The 13151-nt window shown below is 37.8% G+C and overlaps 1 protein-coding gene across 8 annotated transcripts in view; it reads left to right on the forward strand.

Moving 5' to 3' along the window:
• Window positions 1-13151, forward strand: part of LOC129769042 (protein cortex) — a 218902-nt gene that overhangs the window by 114678 nt on the left and 91073 nt on the right. For 7 of the 8 annotated variants that reach the window (XR_008741798.1, XR_008741799.1, XM_055771049.1 and 4 more), the window contains 3 exons: window positions 7672-7803; window positions 7879-8728; window positions 8796-8945. Coding sequence is in view for 6 of the 8 variants with exons in the window: in XM_055771049.1 (XP_055627024.1) it covers window positions 7672-7803; window positions 7879-8728; window positions 8796-8945 (1132 nt within the window). In the remaining 2 variants the exon portion in view is untranslated. The remainder of the gene's footprint in view (window positions 1-7671; window positions 7804-7878; window positions 8729-8795; window positions 8946-13151) is intronic. The other variant, XM_055771051.1, reaches the window with a different exon arrangement.

The raw sequence follows: 13151 nt of genomic DNA on the forward strand, positions 1-13151 counted from the left end.
TTAGAGTGATCATTTCCATTTTAGGGTGGTCCGAAAAATCAAATTTTTCCATTTTAAAAAAAAATTACTCTTTTCAAAACTTCATAACTTTTGAACTACTGAGCCTAGTGAAATGATCGACATATAAAATTAAAGCCAATTAATCTTTTTTGAAAAAAACCAGAGTTGCACAAAATTCTAATTTTGGTTTCGTTATTAATAGTTGTATTTGTATTTTTTATAGTTTTCATGGTCCCGGGACAAAAGGCGCTATATTGTTTTATATATTTTTGGAAAGCTGAGAATTTTTTACATAACATATCTCGAAACCAGAGAGGCTTTTTTTTTGTTTTTAAGTTATGATTTCTTTGTACCCTCCTTTCCTTCCTTTGCGGGTAATTCGTCCCCTTGCTATAAATAGTAGAATAAGTTGAAATGTAAATAAACTATAGATATACGAATAGATTTAAGAATTGAGTGTTCATCAACATTGTTACAATTTCCTTATATCCCATCCTTCTCCTAAAAATATGTCACCCTTCTAAACTCGAGTACACCGCGAGTAATCGGTTTTCAACCTTACTAACCATAGATGTAAGAATATTGTTTATATATATAGTTTCAAAATTATATTTAAGAATTCGGCTCCTTTAAACTTAAGTAACTGAGCCTGTAAAAATAAACGAATTTATAAAAAAAAAAAGTTATGATTTTTCAAAGTTTACCGTAATTATTTCGTAATTATTCATTGCATTTATTACTTATAGTTTTCATGGTCACGGGACCAAAGGCACTATATTTTTTATATTTTTTTTGGAAAGCTATTAATTTTTTGCATAACATATCTCGAAACCAGAGAGGCGTTTTTTTGTTTTCTAGTTATGATTTTTCAAAGTTTACCGCAATTATTCCGTAATTATTCATTGTATTTATTATTTATGGCTTACATGGTTTCGGGAACAAGGGCGCTATATTTTTCATATTTTTTCTCGAAAGCTGAGTTTTTTCACATAACATATACAAAAATCAGAAGGTTTTTTTAGTTTTTGAGTTATGATTTTTCAAAGTTAAAATGTTTTTTTTTGCGCAGGTAGCTTAATGGGTATAAAATAGGAATAGGTATAGTTATTGGTAGAGATTAGGGACAAGGAAAAACATGTATCAGGTAAAGATATCTCAGGTAAAGGCAAGAAATGTAGAGACTGTGGGTAGTGGGTAGGAATTAAAATCCATCTGTTATATTTTTCATATTTTTTAATCTAGGTATAAAACATGCTTAAAACTACTTTTACAGTTTCACAGAATGTTCTTCTTTCGAGAACGAGATTCATTTTCCGGTCTTAAACTATAATATAACTGAGTTCCGGAAATTTTCTTCACATGATTATAACGGGTTTTAAGTTTTCTTTCCATTGCTTTATAACTTGTCTCTGAAAAAAAAACCATAGTGCATTTTCGAATCTGTTTTGGAAATCGCCCATGTATAAAGTTCTTTTGCAGTTGTTTTGCAGTTGCTTGCTTTAGCAGCATTCCGCTTCAAAACTCCTCCTAAAGGTCACATGGACCTTTCCGATGGTATGTGGCGAAAAGTTACACTCCGCATCTATACCAAACCCTTTTCTCCTTTGGCACAAATTAAAGGCTGTCATCTTATTTTTGTACTGACTACCTGATCCATCTGAGAAAAAGTGAATTTTCTTATAGTCAGGCAACTTCCTTTTGATAAAATTTACACAATCTACTATGAATAAACGAACTGCAACGTGGTTATGCTTGGAAGACTCCGCGATTGAAACTGGTGAAACTTTAAATCTGAAGTATGATCATCCTTATAATAAATAGAAAATGTGTGAATAGGGTCTTGTACAACAAATGAAATATTTTCAGAAAAATCACAAATTATTACACATTCCGTCACTTTCAAGTTAGTTTTCACATATTTCAAATATCTCCCTTGTTGTTCAGCTATGAAATGATGTGGTGATAAATCAGATAATTTATCCAGAAACATGTCTATGAATTCTTGAGTTTCCAATTCCACTAAATCCATGATGCAACGAATGCCATTGTTTAAATTGTAAGGATTCAACATTCCTATCGGTCAGAATAAAGGGTGTGTCACATCAAATTGCATCACGGAAAAAACGCTGTAGAAATTTAATTTTTAGGAATTATATCTTCAGCTTTCGTTTATAATCAGATAAGAGTGTATAGATTACGTTGGTCATGCTTCACTGTCAATTTTTCGTAAATTTGGAAAAATGTCGTCGAACGAAAAAGAGCGTCGTGAATTAAGTACTAAAACGATACTTCGAGAACCTAACCATCGACCGGAAGGTGAAGAACGGCAAAAATGGATGCTCCGTTAGTGAAAAAGATCACAAGCGCGTAGTTAAGCAGTTTAGACGTGATCCGAGAAGTTCGGTCCGGGATGTCGCCAATAAGCTGAATTTGTCAAGTTCATTCGTCCAGCGGACCAAGCAGCGGGAGGGCCTGCGTACATACAAGGTTCAGAAGGCTCCTAACCGCGACGAAAGGCAAAACATGGTGGGGAAGACGCGAGCCCGGAAGCTGTACACCGAAATGCTGACGAAGCCGCATTGCCTGGTAATGGACGACGAAACCTACGTCAAAGCGGACTTTCGTCAGCTGCCGGGCCTGTTGTTCTTCTCCGCAGAGGACAAATTCAGCGTTCCGGAGGAGATTCGCAAGCAGAAACTATCCAAGTTTGCCAAAAAGTACATGGTGTGGCAAGCGATCTGCTCTTGCGGAAAGCGGAGCGCCCCCTTCGTGATGACCGGCACGGTAAACGGGCAGGTTTACCTTAAGGAGTGCCTACAGAAGCGCTTACTATCACTATTGAAGCAGCACGAGGGCCCGACCATCTTCTGGCCGGATCTCGCTTCGTGCCACTATTCAAAGGACGTGTTGGAGTGGTACGAAGCCAACGGGGTCACCTTCGTGCCAAAGGAAATGAACCCGCCCAACGAGCCGGAGCTTCGGCCAATAGAGAAATATTGGGCGATTATGAAGCAGGCCCTCCGGAAGAACCCAAAAGTTGTCAAATCGGAGGCGGACTTCAAGAGAAAATGGATTTCTGTTCAAAAATAACTACAACCTGACGTTGTACAGAACCTTATGGACGGGGTAAAGAGGAAGGTGCGAGCATACGGGCTTGGGCTCGAAGTATGAATAAAAAGAAAATGCCAAAAGTTGTTTAATAGTTTTTATTTTACTGTCTAAAATTTTCAAAAGGATCGGTCTACTGGGCGAATTTCTACAACATTTTTTCCGTGATGCAATTTGATGTGACACACCCTTTATATCAAAAAAACAACATCAAGTGATGAGGGCATCAAGCGAAAATGCGTTCAATTTTACACTCCATCGATTAACTTTTCTTTTGATTTTTTGAAGTTAATATATGTATAAAACTACCCTAAATTTTTGGTTTGATTCTAAACATTATAAGAAAATTGGCATGACATTTTCGGTGTCGCAATAATTTCGTGTTCGCCCTTTATACCATATTTTTATTCCCCATCGTAAAACAAGCATTAATTCTAACTTTACCAAGAACACTCAGACAAAGGATATTAGAAATATACGAACTTTATATTCCAGAATTTTGTCATGAGGTCGTTATTAATTCTGCTCTTCGAAAAAAAAAACTGAAAAACACGCTAGAACTGCAAGAAAAGTGAAAAAATATGTTTGTTCCGTGCATGTAGTTATGGTATATTCTGATTGATATATCAACGTAACAGATGAAACGCGAAACACGCGAAATCTCGTGAACGGTCCGCAATGTGTTAAGTTAATAACAGGAAAAAGTCGATTTTTTCATTTGTGTTGGAGTATCAAAAATTACACTTTTCAAGAAGGATGAATTACATGACTATTGAAATTGTATGAAGCTGAAGAATAACAATATTAGGACAAGTTCAATTCTCGGTCTGTGACATGACACGTATACGAGTTCCCACTCATATTCATTAGATAAAAAATTTGATTCATTTGATTGAATAGAATTGAATTCGAATGAATTCGAATGAAAGTATTCACATTTTTGTAATACATCTGAAAATAAACCATTTTTTTTTGAAATTTTGTTACTTTTTCACTGTTGGTCTCAGTGATCAACGCTCTCCTAACAAAAAGATCATTGTCAATCCACATGGACCGATGCGGACCACACTGTTTTGCCTTGCTGGAAATATACTACGGATGATCTCGAGGTTCGGTTCATGCAGTATGCAGTTCATCATACTCGTATCGCTACCTTGATTTATGTAACATTATTCATTCTAAAATAATAATTTTAATTAATTTGATAATTCCCTCAATAATGCGGTCGTATTTTGAACATCACCCGCTTTATTTTGACGTAGGACGTTTCTGTAACATACTTTTATTATTAATAACACAGAAAATAAGATAATAACATAAGAAAACACATCATTTTCAGGAGAACCTCAACATGTTTTTATTCGAAGTAATCCACGTTTGATTCTACACATTTCGCCCATCTCTCAGGAAAATTATGGATTCCTTTCCACTAATGATTTTCTTTTGGTTCAACCATTCGCTGACTCATTTTTCGACAACTTCATATTCGGCAAAGTGTTGCTCTGCAGCTCATAATCTGATAAACTGAGGGTACCAGGTGTTATCTAGATGATGCGACAACGTTTCCCAATACCTTAAACCATACTTTTCGTTTCGTATTCCGAAAAAAGTCCCAGAGTGCCGATTTTTGACAAACAATTTTTTTTGGATGACACTAGATCTCGTCGTTTCATGCCATTTTAAGACATTTGGCATCAAACTTTTTTTTTTCGAAAACCCCGATTTCATTTACTCTCCCCTTGGGTAATTTTATTCATTGAAAAAAAATATTGGGGGTTGTATCCATGATACGACCGCTCAGGACGTAGGACTACGCATTCGTTTTATCAAATTTGTTTGCTTATTATTTCGTATATTATTTATAAATGCAAATAAATTTCATGAATCACTGTTCATTAGAAAGTTAAGGTTTTCAAACAGCTCAAACTTTGACCGCTTTGCGCCACTCTCTCTTAAGTCCGATTGTGCTGAAATTTGGCATAGGATGTTTTTTCGATTGTATCACATTTACCCGAAACCCTCTCACCCGAAAGACAGTTAACCGAAAGACATTCACCCGAATTCCACTCACCCGAATGTAACAAATACCCGAATGCGACAGTTACCCGAATGTAACATCTACCCGAATTGACACTTACCCGAATACTACATTTACCCGAATGTAACAATTACCCGAATGTAGCAGTTGCCCGAATGTAACATTTACCCGAATGCAACGGTTACCCGAATGTAACAATTACCTGAATGCGAGACTTACCCGAAAGGAGGATATATCCGAATGATAAGCAAATTTTATTATTTGGAAGTATTTGTATATTTAATTCTGATTTCTGATGAGTGATCATATTTGTCTTGTACGTTCATTTCCATCCGAAAAATTCGTATTTTTCGTGGGTAGTACAATTTGAGAAATAGCGAAAGTGAAAATGGAGGAATGCAGTTTTTATAACGTATAATATGTATATCGGTATACGGTATATACGTTATATTCATTTATCTATTCATATGGCTACTGCGTCAGTTCACTTAAAAGAAAGCTGTTGGTACATACGTATTACGGAACTGAAGTGCAATTTTTATTGTGAATTTATTTTTTCGTAATAAACTTTTATTACTGTACTGGGGGCGTAGTCCCAATCTATCGAGGATGAGGAACCGAGGCGGCCTCAAGCCGACAAGGTGATGCAATCTGAGTTGGCCGCCGACCGTAATGCACTAAGTAAACCGCTTCGCCACATTTACACAGTAGCCATTTAGACGTAAGAGTTTTCCTTCTGTTCTTCCATTATTCAATTAGCGGACAGCGGAGACAGTTGATGCATTATTGTTGAGTTATTTATAGAACAGCAGCCCGAAGTGTCTTGCAGAGCAGAGCAGTTGTATGGATGAATCGATCTTATTTCGACCGTGGATCGATCTTCATCGCTGATGATGGTTGCGTGGACATAGTTGTTCTATAACAACACAAAGATGATTAATTGAGGGCCCTGAGTTTTGAGCTCACGATCGATCGCTTAGTAAGTGAACGTGCAACCAATGTGGCTACGAAGACCCCCAAGATTGTGGTGTTGTTTTTGACCAAAAATATCCTACATGCAACGATGAAACGATGAGCAGGTGTATTATCGTGATGCAGAAGCCATGGATTGGTTATCAATAAACAACAGTAAACAATTCTGGCCTTTTCGCATTAATTCATGCAAACGGCTATTAATTCAAAGGTACTATTAGATACTTCTTACGACCTTGTGGTAAGAATTATTGATGCACTACGCCACGGTAATCGAAGAAATAAGTTTGCAAATTATTGACATTTAATCGAACTTGCCGTGCTTTTTCAGTGTTGACTCTTCTGGACTCTTCCATTGGGAGAGTTGGGCTTTGGTTTCAACGCCGACGTTTTGGCATTCGACTTCGAACATTCGAAAACATTGCATGACAAGAGCCAACTGGTATACCAACATCTACATCAACTTCTATAACAATTAAAAGATTCGTAATTAGCATCTTCTCAGCCATTTTGATATAAAAACATGATCAAAGGGTTTTTGAGCACACCAAACCACGTCTAACATTTAAATCTATTATGTCATATAGGGGCACTGTAAGGATATTATTGCGACATGTGTACCAATGCAACAAAAGCAAATTATTTGTTTTTCAACAAAAACTTAATCGTTTCCCGTTGTTTCAACGAACGTATATTCTAGGTTTTTCAATGTTCTCAACGTCAGACCATAGGTTTAATACCGACGAAAACAAGACTTGGGGAGACTTGTAACTGTTGATTGCATTTGCGTATTACTAATGTAAGTTTTAACATTTTTGTGAAAAATGTCACCTACTAGTTTGCTTACAACAATGTGAGCAAAGCCAATGTCACAACAATAAATCGTCGGTTGGCTATAAGTAGAAGATGAAGGCGTCCCGCTTTAAAAACCTAAAAGTGCTGAAGATCTGGTACCGATTGCTAATTAGGCAAGCCTTTTTTGCCGCAACTGCTATCATTCGAACAAAAGGATGATTCTGACCTAATCTGGGCAACTATCAGAGCAAAACAAAACAAAGCCGCCTCAGAACCACATCTGGCAGCAAAAAATAACCTCACAATCGGACGCACGGGTAATTAAATTGCGCTACGATAGACGCACACCGCCACCGTCCATCGGCAGTAATAAATCTAACGGCAAAATACAAAACAAAAAAAAACACAACAACGCAAGAAGCAAGAAAGAAAACGGGGAGCCCTACAGGGACCACTAGAAATATTGGTGCCTGGTGCTCGCGCAGGGGTGCACCCGTAATTACGTGCACAATTGCATGTTATCGGCACTTAATAGAAACTTCTTTCCTTTAATAGGTCCCTGACATTTTAAGTAGCATTTAGGCCTCGTAAAACACAATGTTATCGTGTTGCGGTAGCTTTTAAGGTTATCTCCCGGTGTATGGGGTATAGGATTTGAGCTAGCAGCCGCGGCCGCGGCCGCTGCTAAATAAGAGAAACAATCGTAACGGCTACTGATTCATCGTAAGATTTCTCTTATTTTTTGCCTCCATTTGCAGATTCTGAAACCGGTGGATTTTGTGCCGAATCGCTACGGCGATCGTTTTATTCCACGACGCTATGCCCAAACCAGTTCGAGCCGTTTCAAGGCGGAATGTAAAAGCGATAGAAACACCGATGTGATGCGTATGGTAATGGTTGACCCGCGGTCCACCGCCAATCCGGCAGCGACATCGTTCCTAATGGCAATTTCGATTTACTTTCAGAAGGAGCGGAAGGGCTACTGGAAGTCCCACTCGTTCGAAGCCGTCTTTAACAGTGTGTTCAATCTGAATCCCGACACGGATAAAATTCTCAACTTCCGCGACGCAACTAATCAGGAGATATGCAAGAAGCTCGAGATTAGGAAACCGATAGAAATTTATTTGGAGCCGACGTACAAAAATGTGCACAAACTGGACTGGGGCTGCAAGCCCCGCTCGAAGCCCCTTGCTTTCATCGAATCGGTACACGATTTGCCCAGAATTAAGGTGGAGTACACGAACATTATCGACTGGTCGGCTAAGGGGCAGATTGCCGCGATTTTCAGCAAAAAGCTGGTTATCTGGACTCCAAACACGGAGGTCACAATTGCCTACTGTGCTCTACATACCACCGCCGTTGCGTTCAACCCGACCGGGGAAATGCTTGCCATGGCAACCTTCTCCCTGTCGAGGCCAGTTCTACGGCTGCTCAGCTGTTTTCAACCGAACACCAAGGCCAACATATCGAAAATGAGAATCTTCTCCTACTTGGACAGCGATATCAGCTGTTTAGCCTGGGACTGTACCGGTCAGTACCTTGCATGTGGCCTTGGCAATGGTCAGATCGTTATCGTCCGCCTGGCCGATTTCAAGCACATGAACCAGGACAATGAGAACCATATGCACAGGTCCCGTTTGGTGGTGCTCAAGTTCTCACACGCATCCAAGTATTTGGCTTCCTCGGACGAAACCGGACATCTGTACATCTGGAGCTGGACCAACTGCCAGCTGAGTGCACTGACGGTTTGGATCAGCAGCGAGGACGTGGCGCTCTTCGATTGGCACCCGTGGCGTGAAGAGGAGATCATTATCGGTAAGATTAATTCTGTAACACAAACGGCCGGGGATGTGATCGTGCTAAATGAATTTAACTTTATTAGCTGATACGGAACCCGTTACGATTGCACTGTTTCACGTGCCCAGCCGCAAGGTGCTCTCGTTCCATCGCCGGCGCAACGTGGACTGCGTGATTACGGCACTGGCGTTCAATAAGGTCTCCGGTGAGCTGGTAGTTTCCTATTCGTATCCTGGTAGGTATTAATTAAAGTCGATTAAAATTAAATGCTTTCCCCGCCGATTGCTGCCGCCGTTGATGTTGTGATGCTGGCGCACACTCGGGAATGTATTCGATCAGAAACGATAAGCTACTACCCCTTCTTTCTGTGTCTATCTATTTTTTTTTTTTACTTATCTTTGTTTGCACCCGGGCTGGCCGTGACCATCTTACGACATAATGGCTAGATTACGGATTAATTTGGAGCACCGTGTAATCAGAGTTAATGTAAATTATTTTTTCTTTAATTACCGCAACGCCCCGTATCGATATCGTTCTCGTTTTGCGCTTTTTGCGTGCGGAGAATTGAAATTTAATCAGCAGTGGCCCGATTATTGCTTGTTCCTGCTTGGTGAATGTGGATGGGAAATCTGACTTTGAGGGATGATGCTAGTAGAAGAACATGTTTTATTCAATCAGCTCTATTTTCGTACTTATGTTATAGGTTTATTTATTGTCGACACTGTGTAATGAAACGGTTGTATAATAGGAGTATGATAATGTGAATCATCTTCTACAGCGTGCAGTAGCATGTGGTTAGAGGCGAAAAAACTTTCAAGTTTAAAGCCTTTAATAACAAAATAAATTGAGGTTAGAATGTGGCCCGAAGGGCTTTCTAATAATTTCGATGAACCGTGTACCTTTGGCTGGGTGTTTCAGATTTATTTCAATTTATGGGGTTGGGGAATAAGTTCATAGCATTTTTATATTTCTTTTATTTTGCAACGATTTGTTTGCTGTTTGGCAAAGGGTATGCATTCATTCGATAGAAGTCTTTCTGCTCTACAAAACTATGTTAATTGTATTTTTGAGTTATTTGATTTTTTATTAGTTTTAAGGCTTAGATATGGAACACCCAGAAGGCAAAAATCAACATTTTCGATACTTGCTCTTCTTAGCTTTTCATCGAGGTCAAAAAGCTGCCGAAGCAGTCCGGGACATTTGCGACGTGTAAAGAGAAGGTAATGGTTTGAAAAGTTAAAAAATCACAGGAGGGTTGTATCCGAGACACGACCGCATAGTTGACGTAGGATTCCGTTAGGTTATCTGTTGGTTTTGAATATGTTTGAATAATTACACCGTTAAACTCTTTGATAATGATTTGGTGGCCTCCTGAATAGGGCCGTTTTGTTTGGTTGTTGGGTATTGTTTGTTCACTCCACCAGTGTTTACCGAGTGATGATGACAGAAACATGGTAAACAGTCGTTGGATGGTGCGTATCAGATAAGAGATACCGAAGTGGAACGAGATATGATGAGAACCGCCCTCTGTGATCCTAGACTAGAAGCCTCCTGTGTTATGTATGGATGAAATAAAGAAAAAAAAACTCACCAATGTAATATAAGATAATTACCAATACCGAACACAATTATCAATTTTTCTCATCAGTAAAAACATGTTACTTTAATATAGAGAAAACATCATGACATATTATCAATCAATCAATAATTTTAACTCTAGACTATCATGTTATACGCTGAGACTTGAATCGATTTCGATGAATCATAAGATATATGAAAAATACACTGCGTTTCACAATAATAGAACCACTCATTTTTTCTGAGTTTCCAGAGATATGTAAGAAGTCGGTTGAATTGAAGTATATAGTGTAGAAACCAATAACTTTCTTCATTTATAAGGCTGGCCATATGAACTTTATTGTTGTGCTCAGGCGCGAAACATTTAAAAAATAAAAATTCCAGTGTTTCATAACTATAGAACCAGATGGAAAAACTCTGACTCCTTCACAAAATTAACGTCAATTCATCATTAGTTCTCAATCAGTTCAAATAACCCATTCGGGATGGTTTTGGTCAAGCTGGGTTATGTTATAGTGTGTATCTCGTTCTACGTAGAGGATACTGCTCGTTTAAGCACTTCACATTACTCATACTGCTTGTAAGCTGCATCTACTATTCGTCCAATCACTTCTCATAAGTTCCTTACTGGGTTTTAACTTGATAAACAAGCTGACCAGGCCAGAATCTGAAGCCCCTATTCATTAAACCATGCAATGACCTTCCGGATTTTATGAATAGATGCCAAATTACCCAATTATCTAATTGTTTTTGATGCAAAGGCAGCAGTAAATGATTCTAAAGTACTTTGATGTACTTCTGACTGTTCATTCGTGTCGATGGTAAGCTATCTAAACCAGGGGAAAGCAAAAATGAGTGGTTCTATAGTTGTGAAACGCAGTGTATAACAAGTTAACTAATTTTGCTCCGAACCTGTCATGTGCAAAGTTAGAAACTATAAGAATATTGAATCTAATTAAAATGGATCTTATAGTCTTCCTTATAGTCCGGTAACACATCTACCTAAATTCAATCTAATTATTTATTCGATTCAAAAACAATCATCGAAGTTGATTCATGTTTCAACGTGTAACATCGTGTAACATTAAGCATTTCTAGTTATTATGACAGAGTGTCCGAAATATGATTCAGAACGGTATTAAATGTAATAAATGATAACAACAAAAATACTTGCTACTAAAATTTTAGTAATTCTTTAAATTTAGTAATTCTTATTACAGGCAAACCTTTTTTGTGCGGGAGATAGGGACCGCATAAAAAAAATCGTGCAAAACTTCACCAGTAGCTTCTAAAAATCTTGTTCGGTACGCATTTTGAAAAAAAAACTTTTTTTGTGCGGTAGATAGGGACCGCATAAAAAAAGTTTCCCCCAAGAAAATAACTCAAATCCACGCCGTTCACTGTTCAATTTTCTTTTGTTTCCCTGCTTTGCCTTTTAGGTTGCGCGTAGCTGTTTTGTGCTTTTAGTTGCATAGCGACACGTGTTGCTGTTAGAAATCATGTCATGCAAAAACTTAGAAAAACTTAGAGCATTTGATGGGAGGAGGAGAATGATTTCAGAAGTGGATAATTGAGACGCAAATATGCTTTTTTCGCACTGAAATGCATGTAAACCATCGAAAAAAACTAAATAGATATATGCTTCTTTTCATACTCCGCACAAAAAAAACCGCACAAGAACAGAAAATCGCACAAAAAACATTCGCACAAAAATAAACCGCGCAAAAACAGGTTTTACTATATTATTATTACAAGTTGGTTCACGTAACACAAGTTATACAGCATCTTAAATGTTTAATAAGAACTTGTGTTCGTTAATCGATTTTTAGACCTGGTCGACCACCAAATCAGTTTTCGTTTATGACGACTCCTGGGAAACAAACATCGACACCAAAAAAACAAATACAATCAACCAAAATAAGATCTAATATATATTGCAAACCTTGTTCTACACGAATAGCTGACAATAAATGGAAACTGCCGAATCTTTAAACCGAAACTGCAGAAACATTAAAAATGTTATATAAAAATATTCAATATATCTGATCAGATAAAGGGCAGAATGGTTAAAATTGTACTCGACTAGAATTTTGCGTTTTTTTTTAGTCGCGCATTCAAAAACTTAAGGTGAAGGTGGAAGCTAGCCATTGTAGTAGTATAGGTAAACCCACGAGTAAAAATGGGGTAATAGTGTTTGTGAGAGAAGAGCAAAGCACACGTAAATAGATCAATTTACTTATCCGACTGTGTGGCGCTTCATTGACACGAGTCTAACAATTCAATACTAAAGTTAAATGTATGAACGATATGTTCCGATGAACAATTGCAAATATAAATATATATAGAAGGTGCATTTGCATATGAAGCAAAATTCTGATTATACGCGAGCGTAACATGAGCAAATTTATAACACATGCGAATTGGGGGTCTTTTGGTATTAATTTGGTTCTTCCGCATAGTAACTCGATGTTGATAATTCCTTAATATTTTCCTTCGTTGATCGTATTGTTTTCACATATTCACGTTGGAGAGCCTTAATTTTGATTGAATGTAATACTTTTCCGTTTACTGTTTTTGAGAGCATAGGCAGCCGTGGCAGTGTTCCGAGCTCTGCGATACAATTTTCTTACCCAATGTTAAAGTTGCTAAAACATACATTATAGTCCCATTAAACGTAAAAATAATAATTGTATTGATATCAACCCAAATTCATTCTATTGATTTTCATGACATGAAACGCTATGACTCACAAATAACATTTTATTGAGTGGTTTTTATAGCTGTTTCGATGATGTTGTCTGTCAGTGTCGAAAAAATAACGATGCTTTCACCAATACAAACAAAACCAATGCCGAAGATTGAA

This window comes from Toxorhynchites rutilus, chromosome 2, assembly GCF_029784135.1.
Source record: "Toxorhynchites rutilus septentrionalis strain SRP chromosome 2, ASM2978413v1, whole genome shotgun sequence".
Lineage (NCBI taxonomy): Eukaryota > Metazoa > Arthropoda > Insecta > Diptera > Culicidae > Toxorhynchites > Toxorhynchites rutilus.